This window comes from Leptinotarsa decemlineata, unplaced genomic scaffold, assembly GCF_025532065.1.
Source record: "Leptinotarsa decemlineata unplaced genomic scaffold, Ldec_3_MD MMD2_tig00004307_RagTag_RagTag, whole genome shotgun sequence".
Lineage (NCBI taxonomy): Eukaryota > Metazoa > Arthropoda > Insecta > Coleoptera > Chrysomelidae > Leptinotarsa > Leptinotarsa decemlineata.
In genome coordinates this window covers 9532819-9553621 of record NW_027412606.1, presented here as the reverse complement: position 1 = coordinate 9553621, position 20803 = coordinate 9532819, and the positions used below count along the sequence as shown (strand labels likewise).

Sequence of the window (20803 nt, the reverse complement as noted above, 5' to 3'; positions counted from 1 at the left end):
TAGAATCATATCAGACAATGGAAGTCGGAACTGATGAAATTCACCATGAAACTTTGTCAACCACTTTCGAACAAACGGCAAAGAATATAAAACTTGAGCGAATGAAAATATTATTTAGGAAATTGTGTACTTTTGAGAGAAGAAACCAAGGAAAGCTCCAAATGATAAGAGTGGTTGATCACCCAGATCAAAAATTTTCATTTGTCGTTTGCTATTTCAATGAAGTAGGATATGGGTAAATTGGCGCGATTCGTAGGGCGCCCGACTCATTGCTCGATGGTCGTAGGTTTGGACCCAATTCTGACCAGATATATTTTGTGGGTTGAGCTTTCTGTCACGTTACCTGCTGAAAAAATTGGGAATAGCAGTGATACTCCTTTGATGGTTGAAGTAGTTATTCAAAATCAAAGTCAAAAACCTTTTTATTGAAATATACTATGTACACATCTACATTTCAAAACATTCTCTACCTCAAGGGTGGATAGAGTAGCAAATGGCTTCTGCTTCTGACAAGCGCGCCCTCACGCTCCCGCTGGAAGGAGGCAGTGGGCAACGCCCCCTAAGATGTTAGCGGGTTGACGCTTACCCATAAATGCAGACTTCATTAAAAAATGACTGAGCCGTATGCCTATTGCCGATAAGACTTATGCACACCGTTACAAAGGTTTAATATTCAGGTTGCTCACAAGAAAATGTAAATGTCGTTGTCGTGTTTGGCTGGATTCTCTTGGAAAATTTTTATGAAAAAACCAGAACAGATTGTCTATACTAAGTTCTTCATGCCAGTTGTTTCATGAACTTACAAACGGTACTTTATATGCCGCTCTTGGAAGATGTCGAGTGCTTCATAAATCATCCCACCATGTCGGTGGGACTTATTATGATATGCTCTAACTGCCGTGACTGTACTAGTCAGCGGAGTTTTTGGGAGGAACTACTTGAAGAGCTTGTAAGCAAGCCGTCGGATAAGATCCGTATTCAGCTCGACTTCCGCTATGTCTCGCAGTTGCTCCAATGAGATAGCTGGTCTGGTTCATTTCTTCGAAAAATGACTATTTATAGGTCATTTGAACGCTTTCAGCTATGCCCCCTTCCTTCCGCTTGATTATAGGTTTCCATATGTTGCGTATCTCTATGCCAGCTTGGATGAATGCGTTTTCGAACAACATATATGCAGCTTCTTTGAACAAGTATTCCTCCCTGTGGATGATTTCAGCATGGTATCACTTGATGTTATGTTAATGAGTCCAAACATGCTCTACTATTCCCGAACTGCTAGTTTCTTCTCGCTGTATGTTTCTCTTATGCTCAGCAATGCAGACTTCCAATGGCCTCTCAATTTCACCTATGTAGGATTTGCCGCACTCACAGGGTATGCGGTAAATTCAATTCATGAAATCTAATTTCGCATTTGGTGATCTGGTTTTCGTGAGGCTGCTACGGATGGTATAGGTTCTGATGTTGTGCTTGGACCCAATTCTTCTTTTCCTTCTCGACGATCCTCTGACGTAGGGAAGGGCAAGCACTGGTAATGGCGGCTTCACTTCCTTGTGAGATTCTTGCTGTCTTCCAGCCAAAATCTGTTCCACCATCACTTTGGAGTTACCGATCCGTTGAAGATATTTTTGATGATGCCTAGTTTCTTCCCGAGACCTTCCTTCCTATTACAGAACCAGAAAGCACGATCCACTAGAGTGTTGATGATTCATCTTATGGTAGATTGGTGGTGGTTGGTTTCGTGACTAAGATACTGTCTCGTGTGAGTGGGTTTTCGATAAACAGATGTTTGTCACTATGTGATGTATTTCAGATTCACGCCAAGAGTTATTCGCCGTCTCTTCTCGATTTATTTCGATTGAGCAGAGAAAACGTACTTGCAATTTCAGGGAGACTGACACATTTGGAATAGAACTGATGACAGATGTTCTGTCACTGTTGAGTAGGGAGGGTGAAGGCCCACAGCGCTTAGGCCACATGTGACCCATTGTACATCCTCCCGAAGAGTTGTCCTTCTAGGTCATCGTCCATCCTGTCCTTTTTAGGAAGGTGGACACGTCACTAGGAGACATTTTGATATCGGTAGGTGTGGGCCAAGAATCGCCGAACACACACTCTTTTATTGACGATAACTCCGGACACTCGCATAAGACATGCCTGACAGTTTCATCTTCCTGTTCACACATCCTGCATACAGGTGTGTCCACCAGCACCCTAAATATGGAGATGTTTCCTTTGTTGACAGTTGCCAGTCAGACATCCTACTGTTAAGCGTAGGTTTTTTCTGGTCATCGCCAGATATTCTTTCGGCGCCAGCTTCCCAGGGTCGCCTCAGAGTGATCCTGGCTCTTTTCCATATCTTTAGGGATTGAGCATGGCTGTATCGTTTGGCTAGTTCCGCAATTGGCTTCAGGATGATGTAATTGTCTACCGCGGCTTTGGTTAAATCTTGGTGGTACTCTAGTACTAGCCCTGAGATAACACGTTGTCTGTTGAAGGTTAATATGGATTGTCTACTATCAGTACAGATTGTTATGGTTTTGCCGGAAATTCCTTTCCTGGTTATTTTTTTTTGTGCCGATTCAGATATCAGCCAATACTGTTTTCCCAATCCCCACTTAATCCGTACGCTTAGAGATCTGGAGTACGCTCCACATCTTGAGCCTTCTTTGTAGCATCTGACTCTATGTTCTGTTTCATAAGTATTGAGTTGGGTTCAATAAATACAAACCTGGGTTCAATAAATACAAACCTGGGTTCAATTGCATCACTGGCTGCCTGCAGCAGAGGTTGCGCAGTTAGCGCTTCTCGTCATAGGCTAAGCCTCAATTGACCCATTTCTACTTCGAGGTTTACGCCAGCCGTGTGCAATCGTAACATGACCAATAATGCAAACTCCTTAACGTACAGGTCCAGAGGGATCAGACCAGTAATTGATTGACAGATATTATATTACTCGTAGAATATTTTGATATCTTTCCAATAGGCTAACAGTGAAGTAAACGTGATCACTCACCGTAATATGTAGAATTCAATTACAATATTCAGTTGAAATAATTTTTTTTCACAATACACACAAACTGACGCCGGTAATGATTCTAGATAGATTCACAAAAGTAATTCAATGAAATCGGTGAATTTTCATGCGTTTGCATACATAACCTAAAATAATATTTTATGTCGGTGTGATGATAATTCACATTTACCTCAGAATTCACATTATCACGTTTAGTATGCGCAACACTGCACCGTCATACGAACAGCGATATTACCGGTATCGCTCTTTTGAAAAAGCGGCCCACGTGAGAGAAATCGAGTGAGACATATTATTCGATTGGGTTGCATGAAAATTCTACACGAATGAGTCGCTGCACCAGTGTATAGGCATGGAAAAATCAAAAAGTAAGTATGGTGATACATCAGTGGTGTTCTCATAAAAAAGATGGAATTATTTCGGTTGATTCTTTTTTTAGGTATTTTATAAAAAAATTAAGTTGGTGATGATTTCTCGATTGAAAATCTGTCATTCTGTACATTCTGGAAAGTGGCAATGAGAAAGTTTGTTTTCTCAATTTCTACATGTATAACATCGGAAAAAAATAAAACAGGATTGGCGACTTTTGGAATGTCATTAGAATAATTACTATAATGAGCAACTCTCTTTCCCAATTCAACCGAGTTTGTATTCCTCACAGTTTCTTCTTTGCTGATGTGTTTCCACAGCACTTAGGCCATTGAATTGAATAGCAGTTCAAGAATAGCGTTATCTGCAGTATTTAATGTTTTATGGTCAATATTCACATTGCAAAACAGCTTTTTAAACGGTTTCATTCTGCTTGCCCTGTTTGTTTGGGTCACATTTACGAATTGAAGTTTGGCCCCATTCCTGCTGACACAACTACCTCAATATGGGTATCAAATGACAGGGCTTGACTAGTAGATTAGTAGTACACTTTGAAAAAGATGCAAATTCAAGATGGCCGCAGCGAACTACATGTTATTTCTATTATTTCAAAACTATCTCAATATATTGCAGTCCAATATTGACGTATAGGAAGGATTGGTAAACGGTGCTACATTGCTACAGCTACATTGCAGAAATTGTTTAGACTCCGTTTAGACAGTCATCACACTACTCTCCTCAGCAATCTACGGTCAGATGAAGAAATGTAGCGTAACCTGAGTAAATATGTAAATACCACGCCCAACGATTCCAAAATCAGATCAATACCGTAGATTGTTGAGGAGAGTGGTGTGATGACTACTACCTTAGACCTTCCGAATAATTTTTCATCATTTAGTACATTATCTACATCATTATCATCTTTGTTTTTTCAGTCAAATCGTTTAACCCGAATTTTCTTACATATTTTGTTTTCTGATTTTTTTTCCATTTCAACTGAGTCGCATCAATCACGGGGATTATTAGCACTATCTATATTCACAAACATGAAATTTCGCAAATTGCACTCGATGAAAATCAAATATTCGCAAGTGGAAAAACTGAATGTTATCAACAATATAAAAAAATATAACAAGTCTTCTGCTATGAATGTTTCTCAATATAATATGAAGATACAGCTTATCATTATGGTGTAGCACGCATTCAGTCAACAGGTGTTTTTGACACTGAAGAACTTTCGATGGACCTAATTTGGATGTGAACTTTATATAGAAATAGGCAAATATTGCACTAAAACATTTCAAAGGACTTTGAGTAAATTTTTAACTTCATGTGCTATTCATCAAAAGAAAAAAAAATTATCATTCAGTATTTTGACGAAATAAGAACTGAAAAAAAATTTTGAATCATTTTTCCTATTCCTAACTGTTCAATTTGATTGTACGTATGTATGTATAAAGTAGTGAGGGTGAGTGTATACCCACAGCACTTAGGCCACATGTGACCAATTGCACATCTTCCAGAGAAGTTGCCCTCCTAGGTCCTCGTCCATTCTTTCCTTTCCAGGAAGGTGGACAAGTCACTTGGAAACATCTCCTTTATATCGGCAGGTGTAGGCCAAGACTCGCCGAACACACACTTCCTTCGGCAACCTTGAGGTATCTCACGACGGCCTCCGCGAAGGTTTTGGAAGGTGCAGCGACATTATTGTCATTGCGCAGCTTCTTCAACCTTCCTGGGATTTTCCTAATGGAGGTGCTGTTGGAGAAGGACTGGTGGAGGAGAAGAGTGCACTTATAGTTGCTGCCACTCCTACTTCTTTCGCTCTCTTTCTCCTTCTGGTCTTGGCGCTGCAAATGCGCTGCCTTTGAATTACATCACGAGGTGATTTGCTATGTCCAGCCTCATTCCGAGCGGTAGATTGGGGTGGACATTTCTGTCAACTCTGACAAAGCCCCGCATTACCAGAGGAAGGCTGATAACAATGAGGTTTCGCCCGGTTCTCTAAGGGGACCGTTCGTAGCCGCATATTACCCTGCGGTCATTCAGCTGTCGGCACGGTTCCTTACACTTTAGCTTGGGTAGACTGATCCACAGCGGCATGTTTCGCAAAGACTTTTGGGGAGTTTTTGTGCCCCTCGCCCTACTTATTTCTGCCACAGACCAGGAGTCCGGCGATCCCGTCCGTAAGGGGACATATAGTGACTTCCCGGATAAGGCCTCCATTCCCCTAGCCGTTCCCCTATACGCCACCTGGGGACGCGCCCGAAAGGTAGCCTAACCAACGGGTTCAATCTGTATTTCCATTATCTTTGAATTTATTATCAACATGGTAATAAATAATGTGATGGTTTAAGAAGTTGATTTTTTCCAACAGATATCAACATTTAATTTTTTTGCAGAAGTGATTGAAATTTCAGCAAAATACATTTTATTTTTATTGTTATAACTCTTTTCAATATTATATGATATCGTAAGCTCAACTTGTTGAGATGAAACTATTACATTTGCGATAATAGACATTCTAGTCGTTATTGGAGTTATATTGTATGGTCATAAGTTGATACAAAGCAATCAAAAAAACGAATAAAAATGTAGAGTGATGAAATAATGAAATATCTACCAAATCATCAATTGATTAAATCTATATCTCCCATAATTTAACATTGGCTCCATCTCATTTCGTTGAAACGTCTAAAAATGCAGGTGCTGCCGCCTCAACCAGTGAGAAAGCAAAACAGCAGAAGTATCGAAATGTTGAAAATGATTTTATATTTCATCCTGTGGCTGTAGAAACTTTAGGTGTATTTGGCCCCTTATTTTGTTAATGAAATTGGCAGAAGGATGACTGAAGTAACTGAAGAAAAAAAATTTACCACCTTTCTGATCAAAAAAATCAGTTTAGCTATACAGCGTGGTAATTCAGCCTCTGTTTTTGGCACCATTCCATCGTCACATTCACTGGATGATATTTTTCTTCATCCCGTTATTTCCAAATCATATTCATATCCTAGTCAGGAAGAGAGATTGTTTCCTCATAAAACCTCCCATATTTCTTGTATTACTTCCCATAAGTTGCCTTCAGAAGATACTGAGAAATATGATCAAGTTTTCTTATTAGTCAATGGGCTATGCTTGAAGACTGGCAATAAACAAATCTAAAGCAAATGGAACTTCAAACGTTCAAGCCAGTCTCTATATACCTACACAGTAGGTTTAATGGACTGACGCCTATCAGAAAACAACTACTCCCCTGGCTAATACCACGAAGGGCGTTGGATTATATCAGACAGGCGTCAGTGCAGGAATCTTCACAGAAAATGTCCTGCATATGCAATTGGCAATACAACTGAAAGAGTCGACCCTCAATTATGGAACGGGCACACTTGCAGACCGGTTTCGGGCTTATTAGCCACTCATCAGTGCAAGATAGTGACCATCATCGACCTAAAGTCAATGATATTCCACAATTGAAAATCGGAATTCTTTCAGAGTATTTCATTCCTCTTCCGAAGTTGGAGCGAACATCAAAAATGTCACTCCATCTAGTGGACGAGGAACTAACCAACTGCACATCCGTAATTTGCCCGATTCCTCTAAATAAGGAATAAAAACTTTCTTATTAGTCAATGGGCTATGCTTGAAGACTGGCAATAAACAAATCTAAAGCAAATGGAACTTCAAACGTTCAAGCCAGTCTCTATATACCTACACAGTAGGTTTAATGGACTGACGCCTATCAGAAAACAACTACTCCCCTGGCTAATACCACGAAGGGCGTTGGAAGAGGGCGTTGGACTTCGGAAGAGGAATGAAATACTCTGAAAGAATTCCGATTTTCAATTGTGGGCGAAGGGCGTTGGACTTCGGAAGAGGAATGAAATACTCTGAAAGAATTCCGATTTTCAATTGTGGAATATCATTGACTTTAGGTCGATGATGGTCACTATCTTGCACTGATGAGTGGCTAATAAGCCCGAAACCGGTCTGCAAGTGTGCCCGTTCCATAATTGAGGGTCGACTCTTTCAGTTGTATTGCCAATTGCATATGCAGGACATTTTCTGTGAAGATTCCTGCACTGACGCCTGTCTGATATAATCCAACGCCCTTCGTGGTATTAGCCAGGGGAGTAGTTGTTTTCTGATAGGCGTCAGTCCATTAAACCTACTGTGTAGGTATATAGAGACTGGCTTGAACGTTTGAAGTTCCATTTGCTTTAGATTTGTTTATTGCCAGTCTTCAAGCATAGCCCATTGACTAATAAGAAAGTTTTTATTCCTTATTTAGAGGAATCGGGCAAATTACGGATGTGCAGTTGGTTAGTTCCTCGTCCACTAGATGGAGTGACATTTTTGATGTTCGCTCCAACTTCGGAAGAGGAATGAAATACTCTGAAAGAATTCCGATTTTCAATTGTGGAATATCATTGACTTTAGGTCGATGATGGTCACTATCTTGCACTGATGAGTGGCTAATAAGCCCGAAACCGGTCTGCAAGTGTGCCCGTTCCATAATTGAGGGTCGACTCTTTCAGTTGTATTGCCAATTGCATATGCAGGACATTTTCTGTGAAGATTCCTGCACTGACGCCTGTCTGATATAATCCAACGCCCTTCGTGGTATTAGCCAGGGGAGTAGTTGTTTTCTGATAGGCGTCAGTCCATTAAACCTACTGTGTAGGTATATAGAGACTGGCTTGAACGTTTGAAGTTCCATTTGCTTTAGATATGATCAAGTTCTAGAATTATCTTCTTCTACCAAATTCAATACGTCAGCCATATCCAATTCAGTTTTGGACAGTTCAGTTTTGAATTCCTTATCTCACCGATCCAATAAAAAGGTGAATCATCCAATCTGTGATTACTCAGAAGAAGACAGCAGTAGTAAACGTAGAATCAACAGTCACAACATTAGTTCAGTGATACATTCTTCAGTGAGAACTCTTGGGTTGAATGGGTTGAAAAATATTGGAAACACCTGTTTCATGAACTGTGTTATCCAATGTTTATCAAACACGAGATGGTTGGAATATTCAAAAAAATGATACATGCATAGAAGATATCAATACTAGTACTTCTACTATGAAAGATGCCTCAATAAAAGCGTTCGCAGAAGTTATTAAGGAATTGTGGTCAGAAGATTCATCTGATAGAGTAATAAACACTGCTCACTTGAAAAGTCAGATTAAAAAATTTGCCCCTCGATTCATGGGATCTGCCCATCAAGACGCTCAGGAATTCCTTCGATATCTTTCAGAAGGTTCACATGAGGGCCTCAATGGAATTATTGAGAAACCTAAACCGATCTTAACGGAGATTGACGAAAATTTGAGTGACACCGGAAAAGCTAAAGAGTCCTGGCTTAGATATTTAAACATAAACAACTCTAAAATTGTAAATTTCGTTGGTCAATTAAAATCCACTATAAAGTGCTCACACTGTGGACACTCTTCAGTATCGTTCGATCCTTTCTGGGATTCGTCTCTCGACATACCACAAAGAACTGACCAATTAAGTTTGTTACAATGCCTAGATTCCTTCACAAGAGAGGAAACTCTGGATGGAGATGAAAAACCAACGTGTTCGAGGTGCAAGGAAAGAAGAAAATGCACAAAGTCCCTGTCAATCCATAAATTCCCCAGTATATTAGTGATTCATTTAAAAAGGTTGTCTCCAACAGAGAGATTCGGAGACAAATTGAATGTTGTCTTCGACTTTTCTTCAGAATCTATATGCACTTTCGAATCACAGTGGGACTACTTACAACGGCCATTATACAGCATATTGCAAACACCCTTATAGTGGCACGTGACATGAATACAACGATTCAAATGTGTGCCCAATTTCACCTAATTCGCTTGTGAGTGAGGAGGCATATGTCGTCTTTTATGAACAGGAGAGAACGAAGCAGCACTTTTCCTGTATGTTCTATTGAGTAAAATATAGTTTCTAATAAAAAAAATAAATGTATGGATTTCCATATTTTCACTTACCTGGTTTGATCATTATTCATGTAACTAGTGTTGAAAATTTTCGGCAGACTTTACTTTTTATATAATGTAATTCATTTTTTATTATATTACTATATATTATATTTTATCTAACGAAATTTATCTCATCCTTATATCATATCCAAAACTTATAGTTGAACATTTTTAAGATACAATTGAAGACATTTTTTGAAAAAATTGAAAAATCCTCCGGAATTTGAACAAAAATTATTTGTTTTTTTATAAACAGCAGCAGCACTTTCAGCACTTTTCAGAAACATCGAGCATCTGAAGAAAGTTAACTAAGTATGAAACTTTTGATCATTCATTTCGAAGGTGGAAGTCATGTAAGAATAATGTAGATCTGGCAATCTTGGTATCTACTGTTATAAATAATTTTTCAAAATATTCCAGTATTGAGAACGAAGTAGAAAACGAAATTGTGGCCTAGAGTGGGGAGTTATCTATATTTAAGCATTTCTCCATATCCATCCGTTGCCATTACTTTAGGTCCTGCCAATATTTTCCTAAAACCTGTCAAGGTAGCGTTTCTATCATCAAAATGTACCTGCCAATATTAATCACAATCTAGTGAGTTCGATATCTTTTGTAAATGTCATCAAAAACTTTGACAGATTATTGTCTGTGAGTGACAAAATTGATGTTATCGTTTGAAGCTTTTAGTTTTAATATTTTATGGTTCTAATAGAAGATAAGCAACAATAAGTGAGTACCGTTGACTTTTCAAGGAGATACGTAAATCGAATTTAATTGGGTAAATTGAGTTTACACATTATTGTTAGGAAAATAATTATGTTTTACATTTCGGTGCTGTGAATGATGTGTTCAACAGTAAAAATTTTCAATAAGACAAAATTTGATTTATATCAAATCAAACTGCATTTCAGTTTAGCGCAAACCCTGCTTCCATGAGATATACAGAATATTTCTTTTTACAAGTATAGTGTCAAATATCACTTCATCCATAGTTTTCAAAAGAAAATTGTGTCATTGTACATACATATGAATCATATGAAAATTTCATACAAAAAAACAGACATTTTTGTTGTATTTTTTATGAATTTTCAAAAAATTAACGATATTTTTTGACATGTTGAATTTTTTTGTGTCATAATCATACTATTCATTTCCTTTGCTTCAATTTAAATGGCAATACCTTTTATTGAATTGAATCGAAAGTAATATTATATAGGAATTCTGAGAGTCGAAACCACATTGTCGAAAACATCTTTGACAAACAAGAATGTTATTATATTTTTTTTATGAAAAGAAGAAAAATAGTGGGAAATACCAAATGAAACAGAATCGAAACTGAAATCGAAACTGAATTGTGGAGAAAATAATGGAAATTGAATTGAAAAACCATTCAGAAGGGTGGTTATGAGAATTTTCAGAATTGGTGAATTTTCATAGTTCTCTCATGATATTATTCTGTATTTCGGTTACATCTGTTTATAACACTCCAGAATCTGAAGAAATAAAAGCTGAATCAATAGAATATCTGCTGAAGGGCAAACTGAAAAGTTTGCTTCAAAACGTTACTGTGTAATATAATCTACTGGAAAGTCCAATTAGTCAGTACCTTTCAAAAATTTCACCTAAGAATTAAAATAAAACAAATGATAGAAATTGAATATTGGCACTTAACTTTCTTCAAAATTTCTTTTGACACAAGCGTGTCGAAAGAAATCAGAAGCATTACAGTTTTTATAGTGGATACAATTTTCGAAAACGGAAAAGGATTGTTTTTCGGAACATCAACCACTCAAGAAAGCTTAGTATCAATATTAAATTTTTATCAATTGATTTTTTCAATTTTCAAGCAAAATTTAGGAATACGACAAGTAACTGACTAATTGGACTTTCCAATACTCAACAATTTTTTGGGATGAACTTTTAAGTTTGCCCTTTACTACACTTCCGCAGATTCTCTATTGACACAGCTGGAAGGTTATAAACCCACAAAAACAGTGTACAATATTAGGTCCTTCACAAAAAATCCAAAAAATGTCAATCAAATTCAGCAGCACCATATCCATCGTTACTTCCAAACAGAAAAAACTCTTTCCCATAGCTTTTCCTGCGGTGACTGTATGTCTAAAATACTCATGAAATCAGTTTGAGTAACCTTGAAAGATCCTATTTTTTGTGTGATTTGTAAATGAAGCTCTACCCATTTCTTTCAATCGATTTATAGAAGTGATATTATTATCAAAGAAGTGGAAGCTCAAACAGAAAGGTGATTGATGAGGGAATTCTTCAACACACTGAATGTGTTGATATATTGAATATACGACTTATGCAGATAATCCTGACGCAACAAGGATTGACAACTGTTTGATCAACTCATCTATTTAGAAATATCAATTGTGATTGAAAGGTGCACTCAGATAATAAGATAATAACCGGATCATAATTGTTGATGAACTTCACTTCTAGATTTTCATAAAGATGAAGTCGCTTGCAGGGATTGTTTTGAACGAAAGACGTTTCACAGGTGTTTGATGGTTCAACTCTAGCTTTCTGCGCAGCCTCAGCTGGGTCAGTTGTTTTTCCGTCGTATATCTACTGGACCTACTTACAAAATTGTCCTCATATGTCTGTTGACATATTTCCCTTCGATATTTCAAATTTATTTGGACCTTTTCACTTGTGTAATACTTGCAGCTTACATAATCAACCGGCAATGGGATAATGAAATTGAAATCGTATCGAACATGTTTTTCAAACTTATATCTCTGCAATATAATTTTCTTCATTTCTAGATCCCAATATCTACCAAGTGAAACCACAGAAACAGCATATGGATCAAAACCGATCTGAAAATAATACTAACCAACAACAAAACGTCCATCTTCATATGCACCACGTCTGCAATTGCCAAGGCAACGTCTATCCAACTTATTACCCTGCAGTGGGATATCGGACTCCTGTTCCATCTTTGGTAACATATCCGCCGCCACCAGTACCCAGACCATATTTTCAGCATTATCAGTACACGCAGTTCAATATGGGTGAGTTGCTCATGATATATATTTTATGTAGGGGAATTGTGGCCCATATTCATGTGAAAACTGTTTTCTTGAGGTGCTCATTCAACGATTTTACATCGGTAGTTGCATGATGATTACAGTATTTGGGTAAAATTTTATTGTGGCTCCTGCCGAGCAACGTCTAAATTGGTAGCAAATTGCCAAACACGACTCTCCTCGATAGGAAGACTTAACAGATTATCTCTAGTCTGTATTCCTGGCCATACTGGCCTGGAAGGCAAAGATGCTGCTGACTTCCTTGCAGCTTCATCGGACCAGAACCTGTCATTGATACTGCTTTAGGCTTTGCCAAGCAAACATTGAACACTTGGATGGCAAGAAGATTTATGGACTTCTGGCAGAATCTTCCAGTATTGGCTCACTCCAAAGCGTATATTCATTATTCGATACCAAACAGTTGTTGGTCTACAGTAGGGATGAACTACGATGTCTAACAGGCCTTCTTACAGTTCACTGTCATTTGAATCATCATATGCAGGGACTCGGACTGTCGGATGACAGTGTGTGTCTGTTTGGAAAATGATGAAACAGCAGAGCACATACTTTGTGCCTGCTCCGTTGCGGACCGAATCAGGTTTTTACAGTTCGGCAGAGCCGTACTCTGACCTGAAAGATCACTCACCACTTCGTTAAGAAGCTGGGTTTATTTGGTCGGGTTGCGGTGGAGGGTCGAATAGAATCACTCACTTTGGACCTCACCTAACCTAACCTTACACTTTATCGTGAGGTTTTCACTGGACAGTACACAAAGCCGCACAATTATTTAACTTTACAGTATCTTGCAGGTATCTGAAATCTACCCAATTAGTGCATTACATAATTCAACAATTGAATCATGATATCTCCTTCATATTTGATGATTGATAATTTCACCTGATTTTTAACTATGAATCAATCGGGAATTCGAAAAAAAAAATCATGATCCCTTTCAAATAAACAAATGATGAATGGGAATTTCCTGAATCCACTCATAAACTAATTATCAATTACCACATAAGAAAAAAAGATTCAACGAAGGAAAGTATTTAGTTGAATTTTTGTCACTTAGCAAATTTTTAGAACTCCTGAACCTATTGATTTCCAAGCATTCGAAAAGATTGAGATTCAAATCTTCCTCTTCCAAATGTAATACGTTGTCAAAACATGATATGCAAATTTGGAATTTGTCTACATATTCGAGAAACTACTTTTGAGCTCTTGTATTCTTCTTTGAGAAGTCAACTCATGTACTTCTGATGTGTATAACACTGAACTTTTGTATTCATTGTTACTAATCAATTTGCCTAAATTTGTATTCCTTTTGTAAGACACGTCAAAGTCTTTCTTCTTCAAAAATCAAGCAAAATTAAATGTGATTCACCAAAATCATTTTTGGTGGTGAATTGCTTGTTTTTGTAGTTTTTGGAATGAATGGTGTACATAATATCAACCTTGTAACAGCAATTTTGGACAGCAATTTGATTATTACAATTCACTCCTTTCTGGAAATCACGTGTCAACAGTAGAATATTTGAATGCTCCTTCATGTTGATGTGAATATGTCGAAGAATCCCTCTTGTACAAAAATTGTCACAAATAATTTTTCGACACATTGCTGTCAGCATAAAGTGCTAGTACTGTCAGGACTTCTTTGTGTCATACTGTTTAAACTTGAATATTTCACACCCTTCAATTGGGTTATATGTGCTAAAAACTCCTATACTCGTATTAATACATAGATTCAAATGTATTTCATATATTACTTCAAATCTACTGGCTTAGGAAACCAATATTCAGTACCAATGACCCATGTTGCCGCTTCATCCCCAGTTTATGGTTCCGGCTCAACTGCCCCTCCTGATATGGGTTTTGGAGGGGTTTCAAGAGAACGAAGAGAAAAAGGAGACTCGCAAGAAGAAAATAGCGACATAGAACGAATCGTTGAGACAACAAACTATGATTATTGTCAAATTACTCCACCTGCTAGTGAGTTATTGTTGACGGTAAGAATATAGCTTGGTAGTGCTTTTATCGATCTCATGATTATAATTATATGCGGATTCATTCATGAGTTGCAACAAACTTCAACAATCGTGTTGGCTCACCAGGAATTCATGATATGCTGAAAATCAATAGATATTCAGTTCTTGCATCTTTGGATAATGTTAGGTTCATCATCCTCATAGTTAATAAATTATGTTCATATTTGAAAATTATGAAACAAATTATACTCACCTGGCCTTAGTAGGTACTATTTATTTATGGAGGTGTAGAATCAGAACAGAAAAAAAAAGTAATATTGTATTGTAAATTTAAGGTTGGAATGAGATATAAGGAGAATGAAATGAAAATTTCATCAATTCGAATTCTATTATGATTCTAAATCAATGAAAGAATAAATAAAATCCAAATGAATACCTGAAATATCAATTATATTGTTTATTTGAAGGTGATTGACAATGTTTCGTGGTGTATTTCATCAGTTCGGACTTCCGTTGTCTAATATAATATAAATTGATTTGATAAACCTGAAAAAAAAACAAGGAGATTAACCGAAAATAACAATTTCATTAAACAATAAACTGAAATTACAAAGAAATAATATGCAAGCAACAACCAAAAAATAAAAGAATTTAAATATCAATACAAGCTGAAAATTAAAAAATATTAATAACAAGAAATGAAAATTAAAAATTAATACATTCCAAATCAAGTTACGTCACGACGTTCCGATTGTTAGTATCCACAATCGTCTTCGGCTGATAACTGGACTTATTCCTCCAAGATCTTTTGTTTCTCTTTTATTCTTTCTTAATTGACAATCCTAAAAATTGCATTGAAAGTTGTCATAGCATTACACCAATGAAAGTGTATAAAAATATATAAAAATACATAATACATACACCTACTTAAAATATTCAACAATTCAAAACGATTTCATGCATTCGTTTATTGAGATAGTCAGCAACTGAATAGTAACATTTTTCTGACTATTTATAGGTCATTCGAGTGATTTCACCTATCCCCTCTTCCATCTCTCCGCTTCATTGGTATTTAGCGGGAGATGAACATTTGGCGGGAGTTGGTTGTTTTCTGCTTGATTAAAGGTTTTCATATGTTACGCTAGCTTGGCTAAATATGTTGTTGGACAGCATATACGCGGCTTCTTTGAATTTTCTCCTGAACCAGTGTTCCTCCTTGTGGATGATTTCAGCTTGAGCCCACTTGATGTTATGTTGATGAGTCCAAACATGCTCTGCTATTCCAGAATCGCTGGTTTCTCCTCGCTGGGTGTGTTTCTTGTGCTCAGCAATGCGAATTTTCAATGGCCACCGATGTATGATTCTCCGCACTCGCAGGGTATGCGGTAAATGCAATTCTTGGAATCTTAGTCCGCGTTTGGTGGCCTGGTATTCGTGAGGCTGCTACGGATAGTGTTCCCAGATCTGAAACAGGTTCTGATGTTATATTTGGACCCAATCCTTCTTATCCTTTCCGATAATCCTTTGATGTGGGAAAGTACAAGTACAGATAGTGGCGGCTTCTCTTCCTTGTGGAACTCTTGCTGTCTTCTAGCTGAAGCCTGCTCTACCTTTACTCTGTAGTGATCATTCCGTTGAAGGTCATTTTTGATGATGTCTAGTTCCTTTTCGAGACCTTTTTTTGTATAACAGAGCCCGAAAGCACGGTGTAGTAAAGTCTTGATGATTCCTCTCTTAGTCGATTGATGGTGGTTGGATTTCTGGTTCAGATACTGTCCTGTGTGATTGGGTTTTCGATATACAGATGTTTCCCATTTAGTGTCGGTTCTCTTCACGTCTTAGAAAGGCAATTCGTTGTGGACTTCCTTCTCTATTGTGAAAGTGATGGAAGGACTTACGTTGTTGATATGCTTCAGGACAGTGTCTACGTGAAATGAAAATATGATGAAACGAATAAAATAATGAAGATATAAAATGAAAATAACAACTGTCATCACCCGAAGACGATTGTAGATACTAACAATCGAAACATCGTGAAGTGACTCGTTTTGAAATCTTTTAAAAATTTTAAATTCATTTTTAATTTTTTGCTCATTATTGTTTCCATTCTTTTTTATTTTTTTAATCTGCAGTTTACTTTATTCTATTTATTGTATTTCCATTTCATGTTTTATTGTTTAATAAAATTGATATTATAGCTCTATTCATTCTCTATCATTTGTCCTTTCATAGATTTCGAATCATATTAGCATCATATTAGACAATGCAGTCTAAACTGATGAAATTCTCTATGAAACATTGTCAAACACTCCCAAACAAACACTGAAATAAGAATGTTTACATCACATTTTTGAGTTCCAAAATTGGATTCACTATTTCATTTCATATTATTATAGATAGGGTGCTGTTTTGTTGATTAAACTCTTTTTCAGAATTAGACAAATTTTTATTTTTCTCCATATATATATATATATATATATATATATATATATATATATATATATATATATATATATATATATATATATATATATATATATATATATATATATATATATATATATATATATATATATATATATCATACTTCCTAGAATGACTATGAATGCGACTCATTTCAGTAGCAAACATATAATTTGGAATTTGTATCTGATGAAATGAAATGCAAATTTTCAAATTTTGAAAAAATTAAAAGAATCTCATTCCAGTCACTTCTACAAACTATGTATTGTATTTTTCTATTGATTGGTCTGATTTCATCAAAAAGTATGTTCAAGTCCTCTCCACTTATTTTCTATTCAGATACATTATAATCTTCTAATGAAATGAATAATTTAGTAGTTGAAGTATAAAAGTTTCCGATGAAAATCTTGAATTATATCTGATCAACTATGTGCATATGAAATCAAATAAAGTTTTTTATTGATGTCATTCATAACTTGATTTTCACATGTTTTCTCAACTTCGATTGCCTATTCTACAATAAGTTGTTTCAGGACAATGCTGACAATGCATCCCCGGAGAATTTTGTTAAATTTCTTGAACGTAGCTGTTTGACGGCTGAACAAATAGCATACAGGAACAGAAATAGACCGTGCTTTCGAAACATTCAGAATTTGTGCATCCGAACAAGATCCGAAATTCTCAAGCCTTGCACAACTATTTCAAATATTCATTCCCAAGGTGAGTTTCAATTAGTCATATCCCATACCAAGAGTGAATTTACGAAATATTTAGATAATGAAAAACACTAATACATTATCAGATAATATAATATCAATCAGGATGCAAGACCCTTGAAAAAATTATAGAGGCAGATATTAACTATGTGGCATTTGAGTAATGAAGTTGGGATCGGTTATCAGGGCTTTGGTCTCACCTCGCTTCAAAGGACAGGGCAATTCTTGGTTTGAATGAAGATAACTTGATGGCATGAATATCATAAACTCATAAACGATCATTGGACAGTATGTCCAATGATCTTGCATTCGGTAACACGTCACCATAGGTCTTCTTAGCTACAAGTTCAACTCTCTCAAGATACTAAGACCGATTGCTCTCTGTTGAGTGTTATTGTATCTCTGCTTGACCCGGTCAACGAGTGAAGGATAATTGAAAACACGTAGCTAGCCTGAACCATCAACACTATTTAGAAATGGGGATGAATGATTGATTACAAAACAGATTAAGGAAGTAAGAGGATGACAAGAGAATCGAAGAAAGGTACTGTTCGAGTTGGAGACAAAACTAATTGCCCAGAGTATGGCAATACAGATTCGGAACCTGTATATCAGGCTAAAACGAGACCATTAACAATTAGAATCACGTGACAGCACTGATAGTGGAGAAGAACAAGACTCAGCATTGTGGTAAGATCGAACCGAAACTGAGGAGAAAGATCAGAAGAATGAAATGTGGAGGCCACTTCAAGGTATGTCGTGGAAGGGATACTTGAGGGCCCTGAGTCTGGTGAGTTACACGGTCTCACACTCTGTGACTCACCTAAGACGTTTGACTGTGTCTCCCATGAGCTGCTGCAGGCAAAACTCGAGCAATATGATGAATTCCACTCCATCTCGTGGATGGAGACAAACAGCTTAACTGCGACTGGGACACTGATGAATCTGAAAGTGACATCAAGATGAATGCTGTGAAGACTGAGAATTCCGGCGCTCTTTAGTGAGTGCCATGATATTCAGAAATCACTGGTAACGAAAACGCCACTGACTGTGCTTGGAAAAACCATCAACACCTCAATATATAGGCCTCTGATCAGTTGTGGCTCAATGAAACAATATGAGAAGAATTGAGAAACACAATTAGAAACTGAAAACTTAAAAATGAGACGAGTAAAAAAATGTATGTTGAACGGTTTTATTAAAAGAAGTGATAATAGTGATGTAGATAATAAAAATAATAGAATCGTTTGGCGTAGTATTTTCATATTTACTGCTACCTAGAACCATTCGAATTATTTTTCAGTTTTAAGCGCGTTATCTTCATCATTTTAACCTTCTATTTTTCAATTGAACCGTTTGATATAATTTTTTTACTTATTTTTTTCATGAAAAATCTCAATGGGGCCCAGAATAATGGAGTAGACATCTAACGCGAGATTTGTACAAACTAGTACAGAATATACTATTCGGGTTGGAGACAAAATAGTTGTGCAGAATATAATAATCCAGATATGACAACGCTGAATACTTAATGTTGGTCCGAGAAAAATTAAACTTGCCTAGGAAGAAGACTAACAGAAAACATGTCATGATGCTCAAACAATTATTTAGTTAACTCTTTGTATGAAGGTGATTGACAATGTTTCATGATGAATTTCACTAGTTCGGACTTCCATTGTCTACTATGTAAAATGATTTGAAATCTCTGAAACAACTAAAAAAGAAGAATTAAAAATGAATAGCTGAAAATAAGAATTATATTAACCAAAATAAACCTGAAATGAAATAATAGTGAAATAAAATACAAGTAAAAATAGAAAGAAAATAAAAATAAAAAGTGGAGCGATTCCAAGTCACGTTAGTTCACGACGTTTCGATTGTTAGTATCTACAATCGTCTTCGGGTGAATAAAGTTTCACAACGGGCGCCTGATATACAAAAAATATGGCACAAAGCGCCCACACTTTTTTCACAATAATACTAGTATTTTTCGTTCGTTATTGTTTTAAGCTCATTCAAAAAAATATTTTCAACTTTATAATTCGAACTATATTCATTTTCACTTTTTAGTCCAATTTATTGTCAAAAATTTAAATTTTTTCAAGTTCTAGTCACTAGTATTATAAATCTTTAACAGACGACGCACGAATGTAAAAGTCCTCTCAAATAACATAATAAAGTTTGAGGTCTAAAATTCTATAGTAATGCTAAGATGCAGGTAGTATAGTAAGTCTCCAACAGAGGGCGGACATTTGTAAAATTTGTTTCGAAGTAAAGAGAAAATTTGCAGTGATAATTCCAAAAAATAATTCAGTCGTGATGTTTTGATTTGAAGATCAATTCAAAATATTAATGGACTTAGAATATTTTTTCAGTGAATAATTTCATTTTTCAAATCAATCTTTTGATTTGTTATGTATGTCAAGCACCTTGATTTTAATTTTTCGATTTGTTGGAATATTCAAGTAACTGAATTTTGTACAATTCACGATAACGTTTTCATTGTTGAAATCCATATTCTAGTTTGCTTTCAAATAATCGAATTAGATTTTGAAATGTATCTTTCGTTTCGTTAAAAACTATTTTCTCTACCAAATCACGGGTAATTGAAAATATTCAAATATCTAAATATTTCATCTGTAGTACAAAATTTCGCTAACACTCATAATTCTAATAAACTAATCAATACAGTTCATTAATATGAATTTTCATCAAGTATCGGCCAGTTCTATTCAATTACTTATAATTTTCAAAATTCATCTTTTATTTTGATTTTCTTTTAAACAACCTATCAAGGAGGTTACGAACAGCGCCATCTTCCCGCGAATAGATCAAGAAATATCAAGGAGTTAATGTACAGCACCTTCTGCCCGCGAATATATCAAGAAATATCAAGGTGATTATACACTGCGCCATCTGCCCGCGAATAGATCAAACAATAATAATGTCAATAATTATGTCAATACAGATCTTGAGCTTGGGAGTTACAAGCAAACAAACATACATAAATACAGGTGAAGCTAATATATAGCTTGTAATAATAAAAACAAATTATGGGAATGCACCTTGAGAGATAAGTTATGCCCACTATGATGCAAGATCTTTTAAGAATTATACTTCAGGCAAAGAGTTGCTAGTTGCCGAACGAGTGAAAGAGAGAAAAACTGAATCTCGAGTTATGCGAATTTGATTATATGAA

The 20803-nt window shown here is 36.2% G+C and overlaps 1 protein-coding gene across 4 annotated transcripts in view; it reads left to right on the top strand.

Annotated features, from left to right (window-relative positions):
• The first annotated feature begins 9980 nt into the window (after positions 1-9980).
• mtsh (mitoshell) overlaps positions 9981-20803 on the top strand; it is a 28971-nt gene continuing 18148 nt past the window's right edge. For 2 of the 4 annotated variants that reach the window (XM_074178944.1, XM_074178941.1), the window contains exons 1-4: positions 9981-10116; positions 12177-12425; positions 14226-14446; positions 17422-17608. In XM_074178944.1, the coding sequence (XP_074035045.1) occupies positions 12215-12425; positions 14226-14446; positions 17422-17608 (619 nt within the window). In that variant the 5' untranslated portion in view covers positions 9981-10116; positions 12177-12214. Of the gene's footprint in view, positions 10166-12176; positions 12426-14225; positions 14447-17421; positions 17609-20803 lie in introns of all 4 variants that reach the window. The other 2 variants (XM_074178943.1, XM_074178942.1) reach the window with 2 other exon arrangements.